General features: G+C 49.9%; 1 protein-coding gene across 3 annotated transcripts; it reads left to right on the top strand.

The window, feature by feature from the left end:
• The first annotated feature begins 538 nt into the window (after window positions 1–538).
• REM1 (RRAD and GEM like GTPase 1) lies at window positions 539–15,174 on the top strand. 3 transcript variants are annotated; one of them, XM_044263293.1, is made up of 5 exons: window positions 539–609; window positions 1,657–2,035; window positions 3,084–3,190; window positions 7,994–8,195; window positions 14,498–15,174. In XM_044263293.1, the coding sequence occupies exons 2-5, from the start codon at window positions 1,696–1,698 to the stop codon at window positions 14,569–14,571; spliced, it is 723 nt and encodes a 240-aa protein (XP_044119228.1). In that variant the 5' UTR covers window positions 539–609; window positions 1,657–1,695; the 3' UTR covers window positions 14,572–15,174. The 3 variants fall into 3 exon arrangements, with proteins under 3 accessions (XP_044119228.1, XP_044119227.1, XP_044119226.1); XM_044263292.1 differs by lacking the exon at window positions 14,498–15,174 and adding an exon at window positions 9,433–10,039 and having other exon boundaries at window positions 3,108–3,190; XM_044263291.1 differs by lacking the exon at window positions 14,498–15,174 and adding an exon at window positions 9,433–10,039.
• The last annotated feature ends 4,929 nt before the right edge of the window (window positions 15,175–20,103 follow it).

Here is a 20,103-nt window from a genome sequence, read left to right as displayed (position 1 = left end):
GCTCCCTCCTCCCCTGAAGCCACCTCCCCAGATTAATTCTCCATCCAGAGCTGAGTTTCTCAAAGTGGGGTCCGTGAACTCTGCAAGATCACTGGGTATTTGTTTAATAAGCAGATTCCTGAATATGCAATTGTTTAATATGCAGATTCCCCCAGAACGGGCTGAACCCACCTCTCCTGAAGGGTGAGACCTCAGAATCAACATTCAACAAGCTCCCCAGGTAGATTCTGCGAGGGCTAAAGTTGGCGCGCCCCGTCGCTGGCGTGGGTACAGAGGGGGTCCACACCCAGGAATTTAGAAATCCCTTCTTTCCTCTCTCTCGCCCCCCAGCCCGACACTGCCACCACCACCCCAGGAGAAAGCCTTGCAGCAGTGGGTCAACTGAGCTCTGCGGAAAGTCGAGAAGTCGTTGGGCGGCGGAGGCCTCGGGGCGGGGACCCCAGGGCTGCCCTGACGGGGCGGGGCTGGACGGGGCGGGGTCGCGGCTCCTCCTCCGGCCCCGGCGGCTGGGCGGGACCGGCCCGAGGGGCTGCGCGCCGAGGCGGTGGTGCAGCCGGCAGCACCCGGCAGCTGCGGCAGCCGGGGACCCTGGACCCCTCCCCACGCGAGGTAAAGGCCCGCGCAGCCCGCCGCCAACTTAGTCAAGTTGGAGCGGAGTTCTCCAGGCGTCTGACTGGGGGGCGGAGGGCGGGGGGAGGCTCTGCGGCGCAGGTAGGGGCGAGGGAGGCCTCGAACCCACGTCCCGGGGTAAGGGTCCTCCGGCCTGGGGCCTGGTGGGTTGGAGAGCCTGGTGGGTTGGACAAGGAGCCCTCCCGGGATCAGGGGACTCGCACCCAGGACCCGGGGCGGGGGAAGCTCGGACTCAGACTCCAGGAATGGCACATGCGCCCCGGGCCCTGTAGGTCCCTTCCCCGCCTCTCTCCAGGACCCTGTCCTATCACCAAAACTGGGTCCCCGCAGCCTCGAAACCCCCACCCCTCAACAGCCGCTGGAGGCCGTCGCGCCAGCCTCTCCTGAATTTTTCACGTAGGGGGCGGGCCGAACACGCCGTTCCCATGGCACCAGGGCGCTCGGGTTACAGCCGAGGGAACCCCCAGACTCCCCTCGCCCTTCGCCCTTCGGAATACCAACCCACTCCATCCTGCCTCTTCCTCAGCTCAGCCCTCAGGAGATGGGGCAGCGGAAGGGAACCCCCCAGGGGCCCTCAGCCCTCCAACCCCGATCTGAACCTTGGAGAAGAGAACTGTGGGGAAGGGGAGGACCGGGCAATTAAGGCGACTTTCGGAACGTAGGTCCCATGTTCCAAATGCGAGGGGCATGTCTGTGTACACGGGTGTGTGCGTGCTTGTGTGGGCATGCCACCTCGCTGCTGCCCCTCTGTCTGTCTCCGTCTGTGTGTCCTGGGGCTTGGGGTCATCCTCAAGGCGTAGGAAGTGACCTGTGGGTGTGCAAGCGTGTGCTCGTAGCTTGCACACCCATATGTCCCAGCCTGACCCAGGTTTACTCTGGCCCCAAAGCCAGGAAGCCCCCACCCCAAGTAGCCGAGGCTCCTCCTCCTGTCATTTGAACAAGAGAAGGTTTGGAGGAAGTCCTCTGGGGAGCTCATCTGGACCCTGCAGTGCCTGGTTCACTACCATTCTTGCTTCTTGCTTACAGAAGGAAGGAAGGAAGGAAAAAAGCCCCTTCCACCCAAGGATGACACTAAACACCCAGCAAGACACAAAGACCCCCCTGCGTCGGCGAGCCAGCACGCCACTGACCCTGTCCCCCCGGGGCCACCAGCCTGGCCTCCTGTGTGCAGCACCTTCCACAAAATCCCAGCATCCCCGGCTGGGCCAGTCAGCCTCCCTCAATCCTCCCACCCGACAACCTTCGCCTGCCCCCAATGGTTGGTCCTCTGAATCCAGTGACTCCGAAGGCTCCTGGGAGGCCCTCTACCGCGTGGTACTGCTTGGAGACCCTGGCGTAGGGAAGACCAGCCTGGCCAGCCTCTTTGCCGGGAAGCAAGAGCGGGACCTCCATGAACAGCTGGGAGGTAGGGACCCTGTGGGCTGGGTTGGGATGTGGCCAAAGGAGTGAAAGGCCTGTCGTCAGGGTCAGAGGGCTGCCGAGAAGAGTTGTGCAACTCACGCACAGCTCAACTTGAAAGGGCATCATTCACATAGACTATGCAGTGAATGGTCCCCACACACACCACCACAAGACAGTGCAGTGCACAGTCCGCACAATGGTCCATAGGAGGGAAATGCCTTGAATAGTCAGAAGGTTGCCCATTTCTCATGGATGAGGTATATGATTAATTTCCATGTCATAAGGGAAGCAATTCTGAGTTCCATGAATCTCAGATGGAAAGAAATGGCAGGCTTGCACCCCACTCAGAAACTCCCAGCCCTAACTTCCACTGACTCACAGATCTTCCTAGCCCCACAGACAACAATCCAAAGCTACTACAACCTACAGCAAAACTAAGATCCTGCCCCAAATGGAGACTCCCCAGGTTCCCTTATTCCGAAGAGATGCAGTGAGCAGAGAGGGTCAGGGACCCCAGGATGAGGGGAGACAGAGACAGGACAGAAGAAATGAAGAAGGGTTCCTACAGGACCAGCTGAGAGGACACAGGCTGAGAGCAGAGGGAGGTTGGTTAAAAGCAAAAAGAAAGTGGGGACACTCTGGCCAGGCCCCTTCTCTAGCCTTGACCCCTCTGAGTGTGAGAGCCCTAGATGAGAGGTGTACATATTTACCTGTAGGTGTGACAAATGGGGAGACTGAGGCCTGAAGAGGGTAATGTGACCTGCCCAAAGCATACACTAAGTTAGGGACAGAGAGAGACTGGGAGAATTCCCAGCCCAGCTTTAACCCCACCATCCCATGCTCATCAATCAACCAAACTGGCAAAAGCTTTCTCAGCCCCTACTACACGCCAGATATGATGCTGGGAGCTGGGGAGACATGGGCTCCTCGTGGAGCTTCTTGACCTATCAGGAGAGACAAGTGTGGAGCAAGCAAGTGTGGAGCACAAGTTGGGGGGGGGGCACTGTAACCAGATAGGGAACTAGAGGGGCCACACCTGGCTCTTTCCTCAGATCTGGCTCTTTCCTCGATTGCAGAAGATGTGTACGAGAGGACCCTCACGGTGGATGGAGAGGATACCACACTCGTGGTCATGGACACCTGGGAGGCTGAGAAACGGGTATGGCACAGTAAGCAGGACTTGGAGGGAGGGATGCTGAGCTTGGTACCAGACTCCTGTCCCCTCCTAGGACACGAAACAGCAGGGACAGGGCGAGGCCATCCTCAGCAGCCCCCAAAACCCACAGCTTCCAAGCGGCCTTTGCAGCAAAGGCAGAAGAACCTCATGACCCCAAGTCCTTTTCTCACTCCACTGACCCCCTCTGCAGCTATCCCAGGAGGTGCAAACACCTCCATCTCGTCTTCAGCACCCTCATCCCACTGCCCCCCTACACGCACGGTGCAGAGGAACACTGCGTTTAGCACCAAAATGCCTAAAGGTAACCCCCCACACCTTTCTCTTCCTTACCAGTCGTGTGACTTTGTGCAACTGACTCACCACCCTCAGTTTTCCCACCTGATAAATGGGTTAATCATTCCTGCCTTCCTTACCAGCTGGTTTTTTTTTTTAAAGTTCTTAACCAATTTCACAGCGGTGACCACAGTTTGGAGCATGCAGCAATGCTGAACATAGGTGAAGAAATGTAAATTATGATCATTCTTATTCCTCATAACTTGGTAGCTAGTAAAGAAGGAAACCAAAAGGGCGCCTGGGTGGCTCAGTGGGTTAAGCCACTGCCTTCGGCTCAGGTCATGATCTCGGGGTCCTGGGATCGAGTCCCGCATCGGGCTCTCTGCTCAGCAGGGAGCCTGCTTCCCTCTATCTCCCTCTCTGCCTGCCTCTCTGTCTGCTTGTGATCTCTCTCTGTCAAATGGATAAATAAAATCTTTAAAAAAAAAAAAAAAAAAGGAAACCAAAGGATGTCCTCCCCTACCGGGTTCCGGAGTAGGAAGAAAACAACAGGCAGGGATATGCCCCTTGTTACTCTTTTCTTTTTTTTTTTTTTTTTTAAAGATTTTATTTATTTATTTGACAGAGAGAAATCACAAGTAGGCAGAGAGGCAGGCAGAGAGAGAGAGAGGGAAGCAAGCTCCCCGCTGAGCAGAGAGCCCGACGCGGGACTCGATCCCAGGACTCTGAGATCATGACCTGAGCCGAAGGCAGCAGCTTAACCCACTGAGCCACCCAGGCGCCCTGTTACTCTTTTCTTACCTTGTTTGAGTTTTTCTTTGTCTTGCTATGCAGATAATACATGCTTATTGTAGAACTTTGAAGAAATACAACCAAGCAGAGAGAAAGATACAAAAATCACCTGGGAGCCTATCTCCATAAAGGGTAGGCCCCGCCCCTAACTTGCTGGGAGGCCACGCCTATAGGGTGGGGCTTAGGAGGGCACTGTCCGGTGATTGACAAGAATGGCTGAGAGCTCCAGTGATAGGCGGGAAGGATAGGAAAGATGCTAAGTGTCTGATTCCTTTCCACGAGGATAAAAGGACACCCAGCTCCAAATGAGCATGATAACGATGATGATGGTCCTCCTAGCAGCAGCTGACATTTATGGAGTACACCCTCCAAGTGTCAGCCCCTGTGCTAAGCGCTGGATGTTATTAAGATGTTCAGTCAAAACAAATACAATAGGTGAGTATTCTGATCCCATCCTGCTGATGAGGAAATCAAAGCTCAGAGAGCAAGTGAGATTCGAACCCAGATCTATATGCCCCCGAGCCTGTACTCTTATGCACCAGGACTGTCCCTCTCCATCCCCTCTGGGTACATCACCTTCTGAGCCTTCAGCTAGGGTTTTAGTCCTTCACTCATTCATTCACCAAGAAACACTGGCTGAGTATGAATCATGGGCCAGGACACTGAAAACCCAGCAGTGAGTAGGACAGACATGTCGCTTGGCATTATGGAGGTCACAGACTGGTGAGGGGCGAGGGGGTCACTTTTTGAATGCAGTTGAAAATCCAGTGGGCAGAGTCCAGTGAATTAAGGAAAGTGATCAGCCTGGGAGTCTAATTTGGGAGACCAGGGAGGAAAAGTACTGGAACTGGAATTCTGTGCCCAGCAGGCTTTATGAACTTGAGAATGTTTTCTCTTCTCCTTTGGCCCTTGGACTTCCTACAAGCAAAATGGGGAAACTGAACCAATTTCCCTGACTGGTGATGGTGGAGGCAATTTCCGTAGAGGGTCCGTGCAGTAGTGGTGCCACCAGAATAAGCATCCATCCTTTCGACAGATGGTCCCCTTTGGTGTCAGAGAGGCAGGATCTTGGGGTGTCTGGTGGCTCAGTCATTAAGCGTCTGCCTTCGGCTCAGATCATGATCCCAGGGTCCTGGGATCGAGCCCCACATCGGGCTCCCTGCTCAGTGGAAAGCCTGATTCTCCCTCTCCCACTCCCCCTGCTGTGTTCCCTCTCTCGCTCTCTCTCTCTCTCTGTCAAATAAATAAATAAAATCTTTAAAAAAAAAAGAGAGAGAGAGAGAGAGAGAGGCAGGATCTGCCAGAATTGGGTGGACCTTTGGCTTATGCAGTAGTCCCCTAGCTGGCCTGACCATCAGGGTCACCTGGAGAATATAAAAAAAATCAAATATCTGGGGCACCTGGGTGACTCAGTCGGTTAAGCGCCAGACTCTTGATTTTGGCTCAGGTCACGATCTCATGGGATGTGAGATGGAGCCCCGCATAGGGCTTTAGGCTCAGCGGGGAGCTGCTTGAGATTCTTTCTCTCCCTCTCCCTGTGCTCCTCCTCCCCCCAACTCGCATGCTCCCTCACTTTCTCTCTCTCTCAAATAAATAAATAAATGACCTTTTTAAAAAATTAAATTCTCAGGTCTCACCCCAGACCTAATGAATAAGAACCTACAAAAATGGGGTCCTGTAACCTATATTTCTAATCACCCCCCCCAGACTTCTACCCACAGATCCATGTTCCAGTGGGCTTCTGTGATCCTAACACATAGCAAATCCTTCATAAACATTTGTGCAATGAATCAATGAATGCTTAAGCCACACACTTTCCTTCTACAGATAGGGAAACCCTACAGATAGGGAAACCCTACAGATAAGGAAACTACAGATAGGGAGAAAGACCCAGAGGGAGGAAGGCACCTGTAAGATAGTAAGATAAAGAACTCACATCTCACTCACATCGTAAGATAAAGAACTCCCATCCATCTGACTCAGCCCATGGTTATTTGGCCTGGGGAAGGGTCAGCCAGGCTGTGGAGAGCTTAATCTCTTTGACAGTGTGTTGACCATTGATCTGATGCTTTCCTACTCAACCATCTTACTGGGTTATCAGAAAATTCTTCTGGCTTCTTGCCCCCTCAAAAACAGTGCCTCTGCCACACTCGATATTTCCTACCCCTGGTCTACTGTCCTCTCCTGTTCATTGCCTCAAACCCTACTCCCCAGGTCCACTCTTATGCCCTCCCCACACTGTACCAGGTTGAGTTCTTCTGACCTCCTCCCCTCATCCCCCATGGCTCCTCCAGCCACGTGCTCCTGCCTCTTAATGCAACTTATCACAGGGCATCAAAATTCTTGACTTCTAGGGCCTCCCTTCCAGCCCGTGAGCTTTTGGAAGATAGGAACGGTGTCTTACTAAACACTTGTAAAGTTGTCACCCAGCTGGTCCAGTCTCAGCATGCTGTCCCTGACAAAAGACTGCCACCCAAAACAGCATATCAAAATTGCTCCATTTCTCCCCTTCCTTGTCAAAGAACTTGCAAGGATTCTGCTTCTTAAATACTCCACCTTGGGGCACCTGGGTGGCTCAGTCATTAAGTGCCTGCCTTTGGCTCAGGTCATGATCCCAGCGTCCTGGGATTGAGTCCCTGCTCATTGGGAAACCTGCTTCTCTGTCTTCCCCTCCCCCTGCTTATGTTCCTGCTTTCTCTGCCTCTCTCTGTGTCAAATAAATAAATAAAATCTTAACAGAAAAAAAAAAAAAAAAAAAAACCTGCCTCTCCCACCCCTTCCCTTACATTCCACAGTTGCTCCTCCACTTCTCTCTTCAACACTGGCCTGGAAAATGCCTCCCCTTGAAATCAGCCTCCCTTCTCACTTCTCTCCCTTCCTTTTGCCTCTCTTTTTAAAAGATTTTGTTTGGTTATTTATTTGTTTATTCATTTAGAGACGTAGTGAGTGGGGGAGGGGCAGAGGGAAAGGGAGGAACAATCTCAAGCAGACTCCACACTGAGCATGAAGCCTAATGTGTGCCTTGACCCCATAACCCCGAGACCATGACCTGAGCCAAAATCAAGAGTCAGATGCTTGGGGCACCTGGGTGGCTCAGTGGGTTAAGCCGCTGCCTTCGGCTCAGGTCATGATCTCAGGGTCCTGGGATCGAGTCCCGCATCAGGCTCTCTGCCAGCAGGGAGCCTGCTTCCTCCTCTCTCTCTGCCTGCCTCTCTTCCTACTTGTGATCTCTCTCTGTCAAATAAATAAATAAAATCTTTAAAAAAAAAAAAAAGAGTCAGATGCTTAACCCACCGAGCCACCCAGGCACCCCCACTTTATCTCTTAATTGGACTGCAGAAGGCCACAAGAACTGTCTAGCAAGGCTGAACCCTTCTCAGAAACCAGACAGAAGAGCTGAACCCTCCTTAGCGGGAAGGGGAACCAAGAAATCTTTTGACTCCAGTGCCCGGCCTCCAGAAGCAATCAATGAATGAGAAAATGTAGTGAGGTATTATTAGTCCAGCTTTCCATACAGAGAAACCAAGGTTCAGAGAGGTCTAGTGGTTTACCCAAGATGACACAGAATAATGGCAGAATTTGTCCCCCAGACCTGTCCAGAGTAAAACCTCAGCCCCAGCGCCCCCATCAGACCATTCCAGCCCCACCTTTCTCAGCGAGGGCCCTCTGCCTGAGAGGTAGGTACGCTTGGAGAACGGGCCTGGGGTCGCTCTGTTGCAGGATGAAAGCTGGAGCCAGGATTCGTGCCTGGAGGTGGGCAGCGCCTATGTCATTGTGTACTCCATCGCGGATAGAGGCAGCTTCGAGAGTGCCTCTGAGCTCCGCATTCAGCTGCGGCGCACACATCAAGCAGACCACGTGCCCATCATCCTGGTGGGCAACAAGGCTGACCTGGCACGCTGCCGGGAAGTCTCCGTGGAAGGTGAGCCCTCCACTCCACCCTCCTTCCCCAGCTTCCTCTCAATCTCCTGTCACTGCTCCTCCTCCTGTGCCCTCCATCTCAGGGACTGTCACCCCACCCTCGCCCCCATCACGCATCTACATGCCTAAGCCTGAAAGCTAAGAACTATTCTTGCTTCCTCTCCCACTCCCCCAAACCAGCCTCCAAATCCTGTCAGGTCTACCACCCTTAACCCCTCGTTCGCTTCCCCCTGTGCTCACAATCTCTGCCGCATCCTGGCATCTCCACCTTAGCCTGGGTCAGCCCCTGTACTTCTCTCTCCCCATTCAATCCTTTCTCCTTGCCAGCTGTCAAGAGTTTTCTAAAACCATATCTGACATTGTCACTCCTTTGCTTTAGTCACTAATTTGCCTAAAAATTCCTTTATGGGGGGAAAAAAAAATTCCCCTATGGTTCTCCCATGCCCTATAAGCTCTCCAAAGGCTTACATCTGGGGTCTGAAACAATTATTAGCTCCAAAACACCGTGAGAAAGTTGCAAATTAAAATTTCACAAAACTTTAATCACCTACAATATACAATATTGTGGCAGCTGACAACTACAAACCAAAACGTTTAGTTACAGATAATTTGTACTCAAAGTGGGGTAGGGAATATTTCAATACGTTTCATAATATTGTATGGGACCCCAGAAAGATCTCAAAATGGCCCTTCTTGCAGGGCAAAATCTAAAAATGAAGGAAACTGAGAGCCAGAGCATATAAGCCAGTTCCATGGGGTCACCAGCATCTAAGGACTAGAACCCAGGCCCCTGTCTCCCAGCCTAATGGCTTTCTGAAGATGGAAGACCATATGCTTTGTGAGCAGACAGCCCCAAACTCCCCAGCATAATCCTCAGGAGATTTTGTTGAAACTCTGGTTCACCGACCTCGTCCCAAACCTACCGAATCAGATCTTTGCCGGTGGGCTCAGGAATCTGCATTTTAACAAGCTCCCCCAGATAACCCTGATGCACAACTCAGACCCCTTACCTGGCCTTCAAGCCCCTTCCCAGCCTGTCTTCCCAGCCTCATTCTGCTCCCAGTATCAGTTACTAGCCTGTGAACTAACTCCTCAGAGCCAGGTCTCATTTATCTCTGACTCCCCTGGGACCCAGCACATGGTAGGACCAAAAGAAAAAGCGCTTAGCTTGAGACTAAACACAACTCTTCCTACCTTTATGTCCCCCTCTACCTGGCCCGCCTGACCCCGCCCCTCAGAGGGCCGCGCCTGCGCAGTGGTGTTCGACTGCAAATTCATCGAGACATCGGCCACGCTGCAGCACAACGTGGCCGAGCTCTTCGAGGGCGTGGTGCGCCAATTGCGCTTGCGCCGCCGGGACAGCGCGGCCCCCGAGACATCAGCCCCCAGAAGGCGGGCGAGCCTGGGCCAGCGGGCTCGTCGCTTCCTGGCCCGCCTGACGGCCCGCAGCGCCAGCCGTCGGGCACTCAAGGCCCGCTCCAAGTCTTGCCACAACCTGGCGGTGCTCTGAAGCCGCGTGCCCCTCGCCCCCAGAGCTAGCGGAACATTGGGCCGCAATCTGAGCTCCACCGATGCCATTGAGGGGCCACGACGTAATTGCCTGGAGTCTGCACAGTGGGCGGTGCCTGCCCGCTGCCCCGAGGGCTGGAGCATCTCCCCTAGCCGCAGCTTCAGGCACCCCTCCGCCCCGGGAAGCAGTGGACAGACTATGGGACCGAAGCCTCAAAGTGGACACAGAGTAGGTTTTTGTTTTTGTTTTTATGCGCCGCAAGCCTTTTTGTAAAAATCTTTGTGCCTGGGCTCTGGCCAACTCCCCACAATAAACCAGACCAGAAGGGTATCCAATCTGAATGCCCAGACCTCTTCTTTTGGGCTCTTCCAGGCATCTCCACGTCCCACTGTCCCATCTACACTGGCTGCAGACTGGGTTAGCCTGCTGACCTGGATTCAAGGTCAGTCAATCAAATCACTGGACGGGTTGCATGTTCAGGCCCTTCTCCCAACCACTGGGCATGGCCCCTGACGCCGGTCTTTGTGGGAGACCCAGTGGTGCACAGACAACCACAATTCAGTGTGATGGCCTCCTATTCTTTTCATCAACCCATTTCTTAGATTATAGGTTCATAAAATCTTATTTGGAAGGAATCTCAGCATTCATCCTCACATTAGAGTAGCTCTTGTTTGTTAGGAGCTGTGGTTTAAGCTGTCACAACTAGAAACTAGTCTTCACAAACCCTGTGTATTAATTAGAAAATTAGAGGCACAGGATGGTGAAGGTTCATACTCAAGATCATAGAGCTACTATAAGGGAAGTTGTCAGGATTCCAGCCCCAGCTTGTCAGGCTGGAGTCTGTGCCCTATCCACAGTCCTCTCAGAGAATGTGACAAAAAGCTATAGAATTCCAGGGAAATGAACTTTCAAACACAGGTTTGCTTGTAATTTAAAACAGAGGGGAATGCTAACCCCATGAAACTCAATCCACTAATCTCCAAGACAGCCACCCCATTTCACCCCTCTCACTCATTTTTCTGATGTGAAAACTGAAGCCCATCGAAGGGAAATGAGCATCCCACGGTCACCCAGCCAGTGAGAGTGAGGACTGGACCCCAGGGCCCAGCCTCCTCCTTTGTCTGCGCAGGAAGTACGAGGTAGTGAGGCATCTGGCCTGGCTGGGGCTGTGAGGCTCGGGCTGGGCCTTAGGGGTCAGGTCAGGAGTTTCCAGCTGAAGGGGAAAAGGGGTGTCACTGCTTTGAGAGAACAAGATGCAAATGGTTTGGACCATCATGTCCCTGAGGCCTGACACCCCTGCCCCCAACCAGCTGTCCGCCCACATGCCTCAGCCACCAGGAACACGGTGCCAAACAAGACGGGAGCCTGGGCAGATGGGCCATACCCTCTGTCCTCAAGCCCCCAGGCTTGCCACCTGGGCACTGCTGGCATTATTTACCCATCCAAACTCCAGTTTGGGGAAGGGAGGAGGAGGGGAGGTCTTCCCCCACCCCAAGCTGTCCCTGGCCTGCAGTCGTGGGGGAGGGGCTATGGTTGTGGAAAGTTGGCAGAGGCAGCCGGCAGCAGCCGGGGAGTGGAAAAAATGATATCAAACCCGGAAAAATGCAGGCCGGATGAGGGCCTGAGTCGGCCCTGGGAGGTGAGAGGGAGGGAGGCAGGGAGGGAGGGGGCCCCACAGGCTGAGAAAGGAAGAGGGGCCAGGGAGAGAGCACAGGAGCTGGTTTGGAGAAAACTGCAAGTAATTGCTGTCATCCCTTCCTTTCTTCATCCACAAATATTTATTGAGGGCCTACTAAGTGCAGGGCACAGTGCCAGGCTCTAGGGAGACAGATGGGAATGGAAGCAGTAGGATGCTCTCCCTGGAGCCACCCACCCCCCAATCTGGTGGGGAAAGCAGACTGGGAAACAGATGAATAAAATAATTACAAACTGATAAAGGGGCTGAAAATCAGGGTAGTCATGGAAGGGCCAGAGGATTATCCAGTGCAATCCTCAACGTCTACAAATGGGGAAACTGAGAGCCGGGGTGGGGCACTTACCCCAGGCCACTCAGAGTGTGGAAGAAGTCCTTGAGACCAGGACTGGGGGTAGCAGGGGAGGAAAGAAAGAAGGAAAAAGCGCAGACCAGGGTCAAGGGGAAGGAAGAGCAATGCAGCCAGGACGGCAGGAGAGCTCAGGGGTTGAGGCAGGTCATGGGCCCTGAACCAGAGGGTCTGTGCTCAGTGCTCCATCTCTCTGTTTCTTAGCTTTTCCATCTATAAGACAGGATTCACGGCAATTCCCTCCCTCAGAGTCAGTGTGAGGATTAAATGACTTAAAATGTTGGGCACCTGCGTGGCTCAGTCAGTTTAGGTGCCTGCCCCTTTGGCTCAGGTCATAATCTCAGGGTCCTTGGATCTAGCCCCAGGTTGGAGTCCCTGCTTAGTGGGGAGTCTGCTTCTCCCTTTCCCTCTCACCCTCCCTGCCTCTCTCCCTGTGCTAGCTTGCTCTCTCATAAATAAATAAAAACTTTTAAAAAATAAAAATAAGGGGCACCTGGGTGGCTCAGTTGTTTGGGCATCTGCCTTCTGCTCAGGTCATGATCCCTAGGACCTGGGATCAAGCCCCGTGTCTGGTTCCCTGCTTAGTGGGGAGTCTACTTCTCCCTCTCCCTCTGCCCCTCCCCTCACGTGCATGCTCTTTCTCTCTCGGATAAATAAAATCTTTTAAAATTAAAAAAAAAAATGACTTAAGATGTGTAACGTACTTAAAACGGTTCCTGTGTCTAGAAAGATTCAGTACATATTGATTCCCACTAGCGTATCTTAAGACCTTGGAGAAACCAGCCTTGTTAAGGGTAGGATATTCTGGGACTGAGAACACTTGCTTAGAAGTCTTTGCCCTGCTATTACCCCACAGGACTTTAGGAAAATCTCTTCCCCTCTTGGGCCTCAGTTTTTCTATCTGTAAAATAAAGGGATTGAATGTAAACTTGTATCCTATGTTCATGAACTCACCCATTTACTGCCTGTCTCCCCCATAGGACTAAAAGCCCCATGAAGGTAGGGCCCTCAGTGTTGCTCTCTCCCCGGCACCAACAACAGTGCCTGGCTCATAGTAGGTAATCAATCAGTAAATATCTGTTGAATGGATTGATGAACTGATCTGTAAAATGGCCCTCCCAATCCTGACCTCTCTAATGCCAGGAGTCTGTGACTAAGGCATGGCTAGAAAAACATATGACAAAACCACAATAGTCCTCCCAGGGACATGGCCCATTAGAGTTTAGAAAGCTCTTTCTCATCCATTTAAAAAAAAAAAAAATGCTGTTTTAGCTCTTCCTATGTGCTAGGCCCGTGGCTACATACTTGGTACACATTTTCTCATCTAATTATCACCACACCCATCTACTTAATAAGTGTCATTTAACAGATGAGCCGATTAACAGATCGAAGCTAAGAAAACCCAAGAAATTTGCCCGAGAAAGGTTTGCCAGGACTTGTACTCGGGTCAGGTTGCAACTGCTTTCTTCTTGTACAGTTGGGGAAACTGAGGCCCAGAGAAAGGAGATGAATTGTCCAAAGGCATGTAATAACAGCAAAGCAATTGCATCACTCTTCTGGTGTATTGGGTGCTGTCCTAAGTGCTCTTCAGATATTAAATCCTCAAGAGTGGTCATTGCCAGTTTTCGGATAGAGAACCATAACACAGAAATGTGCAGGACCCCACCAAGGCTGCACAGTTAGCAAATAGCAGAGTCAGGGTTTGAACCAGGGACGTCTAGAGGTCTGTGGTTTGTTAAAGGCTTGCCTACATTCCACCGGCTGTCAGGACAGCAAGTCCGGAGCAGGCTGGGATAAAAGAGGAGGTGGCTTTGCCCAGCACCCCACTGCCTGGACTGGGGACAGGGCAGAAAACAAAAGCACATTGACAGTATCCTCACCGCCAGCTGGGACTTTCCACCTTGAAGGGAGAGTACTGTTATGGAAAAAATGATAAAGCTCTAGAAAGATGAATGTCTCCCGAGGGGCCCCCAGTCTCTTCAGAGTCCCTCCTCTCCTTGCAGGGGGAGAGGGCCACAAAGTGTGTCAGCCGGATCCAGATGAGATGAGGGCCACCTGGAATCCGACACACCCCAGACAGGCTGCTTGAATACTGAGGATCACTGGCCTTGATGGAAAGTTCCAGTTTCCCAGCCAAAGGGCACGAAGCTTCCACTTGGGGACCCTCCTCCCCCATCCGTGTCTCTTCCCTCCCGCCCCAGCCAAGTAATCAAGATCAGGCTGACACTGCTTGTCCTTGGATGGTGGGAAATTCCCATCTCCCAGGGGCGGTTCAAGCCTCCTTAATTCGGCAAACTTTGAAAAGGGTGCGCGCTCTGAAGGAGGGTAATAGAGTAAAGAGTGTCAGAACCGGCGGCTTTATAAAGACTAAAAATCTCTCAATTCTGCCATGACCATGTGGCTTTAAGCAAATCAAAATATACAGAGTTGAAGGCATTAGGGTAGAATTCTCTACTTGACTCTCTCTGTCTCAAGAATATTTGAATATTCTATCTGGTTCAACAGCTTGAAAAAATATACTTGTTCAGTTTCAATTTCAGCAGTGTTCCCTTCTGTTCGAACCAGGGTTCAGTTAAAAATAATACTAATGATGGGATGGGAGTTTTGGGCTCAGCAATGTGTGCAATTTTCCCCAGTTCCATGTGGTTCAAGTTCAAGGTTAGGATAGGTCGCCATTCCAGTTACTAGGCTGCCTCACCAACCAGCCCAAAGCTTAGTGGCATAAAAACAATCATTTTATTATGCTTCTAGGTTTTGTGAGTCAGGAATTCGGGCAGGACAGAGCGGGTTCAGCCCCTCTCTGGGGCTGCAGCTGGGAAACTTGAAGACTGGAGTGACTGGAATCACCTCGCAAGTCTGGAGGTTGAGCTGGGATCTCACCTCCCCGTGGCCCCTCCAAGTGGCCCGGTATCTTTACTTCCTGTTGTTACTGTAAGGAAATCACCGCAAACGCAGTGTCCTAACACAGCACAAATCTATCTTCTTACGGTTCTTTATGGTAGAAGTCCAACGTGGATCTCACTGGGCTAAAATCAAGGTGTCAGCAAGGCTGCATTCTTCTCTGGAGGCTCTAGAGGAGAATCTGTTTCCTGGCCTCCCCAGCTTCTAGAGGCTGACCACTTCCCTGATTCATGACCCTCCCTCCATCATCAAAGCCAACAAATTTCAGGCCAAGTCCATCTCTTAGTTCCATCCCTCTGATTCTCCCTCGTCGGCCTCCCTCCCCACCCTTGTGGTCACATTCAGCTCACCTGGATAATCCAGGATAATTTCCCTGGGTTAAAGTCAGCAGATTAGCAAACAATTCTATCTGCGACCTTACCAGGATAACTTCCTATTTTAAAGTCAGCGTGGGGGACACCTGGATGGCTCAGTTGGTTAAGCGTCTGCCTTTGACTTAGATCATGATCCCAGGGTCCAGGCATGGAGCCCTGCATTCCCTCTCCCCCTCCCCCTGCTTGTGTTCTCTCTCTTGCTGTTGTCTCTCTCTGTCAAATAAATAAAATCTTTTTAAAATTAAAAAATAATAAAATCAGCATATTAGCAAATAATTCCATCCGTGACCTTAATTTCCTTTTGCTAACATAACATATTCACAGGTTCCAGAGAATAGGATATGGACGTTTTGGGGAACTGGTTTTCTGCCTATCGCAGCAGGATAGAATGGAGGATATAGCAAGGTAGTGGTTGGGTCTGCGCTCTCCCCCAACACACACATATTACACACACTCAGTCTTGGTCCAGTGAATAAATAGAGAAAACTGTAACCTGAAGGGCTTCCCTCCTAGGGAGGTGTTGGGGGCAGTAGAATACCATTCCTAGAATCTGACCTCGCCTCCCTTCCTCGGGTTCCTGCTTCTATCCAGGAATACCAGCTTCTTCAGACCTCCACTGGGCAAAAGAGTAAGGTTTCAGAAAACCTTACTCTTTAGTCATAGATGGCGGTCTTGCCTCAGAATTACCCCTCTTCCCCAGCACTGCATCTTCAGAAGTCTGGGTTAGGACCCCAAGTGACGCAGCAGGGCAGTTAAGGGTGCCCTTAGCTCTTCTAGTTTTACAGAACAGCCTAGAGAACAGCCTTCTCGAAATCCAGCCTTCTTCAAGATGTGCCCACCTATGTGAACGAGGATACATACCTTGTACATGGCCAGTTGCCTAGGAAGCAATTGTTGAATCTTTTTTTTTTTTTTAAGATTTTATTTATTTATTTGACATAGAGAGACAGTGAGAGAGAGCATGAGCGAGGAGAAGGTCAGAGGGAGAAGCAGACTCCCCGTGGAGCTGGGAGCCTGATGCGGGACTCGATCCCAGGACTCCGGGATCATGACCTGAGCCGAAGGCAGTCGTCCAACCAACTGAGCCACTACATATTGTGCCTTAATTCTAAACCCCAAACCCAGGGGTCACTAACACAAATGCTCACAGAGTCAGCTAGGTAATATACATCAGTGAAATTGACTGGAGAAGCAGACATTAGGGAGCACCAAGGTCTGCAGTCTGTGGGGAGGACCTGCCTTGTGTAAAGGGAGCGACAGATCGAAGCTGGCAATTACTTGCAGCTTGAAAATGAACCCAGCATTGCCTGAAACTTCAGTTTTTCCAAGAAAGCCAGCAAGCCAGATATGTATGTGAAGTATCCTAATTCTTAAATACTGATTGCTAATTTTATTTTGTTCTTTTTAATTTTTTTAAAGATTTAATGTATTTATTTGATAGAGACAGTGAGAGAGGGAACACAGCAGGGAGAGTGGGAAAGGAAGAAGCAGGCTTCCCTCTGAGCAGGGAGCCTGATGAGGGGCTCGATCCCAGAACCCTGGGATCATGACCTGAGCTGAAAGCAGACACTTAACGACTGAGCCACCCAGGCGCCTCTAATTGCTAATTTTAATTTTTAAAAATCCTGGGCAATATAAGCAAAACATGTCCACCAACCAGATTCTGACCAGAGGCCCACAGTTTGTAACCTCTGGTCTAAACCCAAACAGTGATAGAGAAATGTATTCTCAGCCATTCCCCCAATCTGCAAGGTCAACTCTCAGACCACGAAGCTCATACTTAATTATAAGGAACAGCTTGTTCCCTTTGTTTAACTCCTCCCGCCCCTCCTTTCCAAGAGTGACTCTTCAAGCCTATTGGGATACCAAAGGTGCCCAATGCCAAGTAGTATATTTTTTAAAGTGAACTTTGAGTTACAAAAATAATGCCTCTTAATGATAAGAATAAATCAAAACAACAGAAAATATATGGTAAAAAGTAAAGATGCATTTATCTGCTAAGCTGCCCTCTGCTACCCAGGACAGAACTCCTTATAAGGATATTTTCTAACAAGATGTCCGGAGGCCTTAAAAATGCCAGGACACTGGGTCTGCATCTCCATAATTATCTCAGCATTTCTTTCATGGTTACCATATGGCTGCAACAACTCCAAACATTACATCTTCACACCTGTATCCCAAGCAAGAATGGAAGGGGAAAGGTCGGAAAGAGGGTTTTTTTTTACCGAAGGGGAATTCTTTCTCCCAGCGGTTTCCCTTCATATCTCACTGGCCAAACTGTGTCTCATGACCACCACTAGCTGTAGCGGAGCTGAGAGAGACTCTGTGGAAAGAGGTTGCCACAGTGGGTTTGCGCCAGTCATGAGTCATCCCTTTGCTGTCCTGACAAAATGGCTTTTGTGAAGAAAGGAGAAGTGGGGAAAGTCGCTGGAGAGGCAACGTTAGGATTTGCCACTGAATTCCTTTCTCCCCCAGTCCCACTTCTCTCCCCCGGGGGTTCCCACCATGAAAAGTTCAGGACTCCTTATGGATTTTTCAGCCCATATACATATATAGCAGACATTTGCCCATCTTTCTTTTCTTTCACACTGTAAGAGCCACGATTTTGCTTGGTTATTCTCTTTTTGAAGGGATCAAAAATAAATCTCAATTGCTGTAAACCAGAGACTGGTTTAAAGATGGACTTACAACCCAGCTATGGCCAATAAGATGTGAAGGAAGTTTTGCAGGAAGGTTCTAGAAAAAAAAGTTTATTTTCTCTTAAAAAGGAGCTGGAAAATAAACAGAGCTACATCATGAAGAAACCGTCCTTTTCCTTCTCTTGGTCATTGTAATGTATCGATGGGATGCCTGGAACTATAGGCCCATTTCCCAGTTGCTACAGGATCTAATTAAGAGGACGGCAAGCTAGAAAGATCCTTCATGATGAAGTCAAGTCACTGAATTACCCATCACTGAATCAAGCCGCTCCACCTCTGGACTTATTGTTATGTAAGATAATATGTCTTCAGTCCGGAAGCAAATTGTCTTGGGGGTTTCTGTACCAAAGTTAAAACCATCTATTTGATCTACATATATAGGTTTGTTTGCTATTTTTCACATAAGTGGAATCATAGTTAAACATGTGGGCACTAAGTTCATTGGCAAGGAATGAAACCTTGCCAGTGATGGAAATATGTTTCTCCATCATTGTAAAGGAAGTTCAGAAGCAGGCAGCCCAAAGCTGATGTGACAGGGACGACGACTCCTTCTATCTTGTGGTTCCACCGTCTTAAGTCAGTAAGGCTGCTCAAGCTTTTAACAGTCACATCCACAATCCCGCCAGCAGGAAGTGGGAGGGAGCAAGAAGAGAGGGAGGGGCACAGCCTCTCAGAAGGTACGCACACACCTGACTTCTGATTACATCTCATTGGCCAGTGCTCAGTCACATCTTCACAGTTGATTGCAAAGGGGTCTCGGGACGCCTGGGTGGCTCAGTTGGTTAAGCAGCTGCCTTCGGCTCAGGTCATGATCCCAGCGTCTTAGGATCGGGTCCCACATCAGGCTCCTTGCTCGGTGGGGATCCTGCTTCTCCCTCTGCCTCTGCTTGTGCTTGATCTCTCTCCCTCTCTCTCTGACAAATAAATAAATAAAATCTTTTTAAAAAATAAATAAATAAAAGAAAGATGCTTAACTAACTGAGCCACCCAAGGACCCCTTTTTACTAGCTTCTTAAGGTAGGAAATTACATCATTTATTTGATAACTCTCTCTTCTAATATGAGCCTTTAAAGCTATTTTAGGAAAAAAGCTATATAATTTATATAAAGCTGTAAATTTCCCTCTATGCACTGCTGTAGGTGCAGCCCAGAATTTTGGATTGTTGCGTTTTCACAATCATTCAGTTCAAAATATTTTCTCATAGCCTCTGTGATTTCTTCTCCCATAGGTTATTCAAAAGTATGTTGTTTAATGCCCAAATATGGCGGGGGGGGGCTCTACATATCTTCATGGTCATTATTTCTAATTCAATTTGATTGCAAATTTGAGGCTTGTTTTATAGCTCACCATCTGGCCTACCACAATCCATGTTCCCTAGTGTACTTGAAAAGAATATTCATTCTGGGGGCACCTGGTTGTCTCAGTGGGTTAAGCCTCTGCCTTTGGCTCAGGTCATGATCTCAGGGTTCTGGGATCGAGCCCTCCATCGGGCTCTCTGCTCAGGGGGGAACCTGCTTCCTCCTCTCTCTCTGCCTGCCTCTCTGCCTACTTGTGATCTCTGTCTGTCAAATAAATAAATAAAATCTTTAAAAAAGAAAAAGAGGGGCGCCTGGGTGGCTCAGTGGGTTAAGCCGCTGCCTTCGGCTCAGGTCATGATCTCGGGGTCCTGGGATCGAGTCCCGCATCGGGCTCCCTGCTCGGCAGGGAGCCTGCTTCCCTTCCTCTCTCTCTGCCTGCCTCTCTGCCTGCTTGTGATCTCTCACTGTCAAATAAATAAATAAAATCTTTTAAAAAAAATAAAAGAAAAAAGAAAAAGAGTATTCATTCTGCCATTACTGGATATAGTGTTAAAACTGTCAATTAGGTCAAGGTAATTACCAATGATGTTCAAATATTCCATGTGCTTAATGATTTTACCCCTACTGTTTCACCAACTGCTGAGAAAGGCACATTGAAATCCTGATTATAATCGTATTGTATCTATTCTGCTTTCTGTCTGTCTTGTTGTTGTTTTTTTTACCTTGTTCTTTTTCGTGGGTATAAAATATTCCACATTACAGATGTACACAGTATACCCTTTGAAGGACATTATGTTACCGTAAATGTTTTGCCCTTGCAAACAGTGTGGCAGTGACTATTTTTGGATGAAGAGGGAAAATTACCAAATGCAAATCTACTAGGTCAAAGAACAAGCACATTTTATATTTCATCAGACACTGCCAAATTGCCCTCCAAAAGGGCTGCTTTTTTGTATATTCAGACCAACAGTGCCCAATTCCTCACACCATGACCACATTGGATGTAACTAGTTTTTTCTCATTTGACATTTTCTTGGGCACAGGCAGAGGGAAGGTTGGAAACGAAGGTGCCTCATTGCTTACTT

Source organism: Neovison vison, chromosome 8 (assembly GCF_020171115.1).
Source record: "Neovison vison isolate M4711 chromosome 8, ASM_NN_V1, whole genome shotgun sequence".
Lineage (NCBI taxonomy): Eukaryota > Metazoa > Chordata > Mammalia > Carnivora > Mustelidae > Neogale > Neogale vison.
The sequence above is the reverse complement of the archived record's forward strand: the minus strand, read 5'-3'. Positions and strand labels throughout refer to the sequence as shown.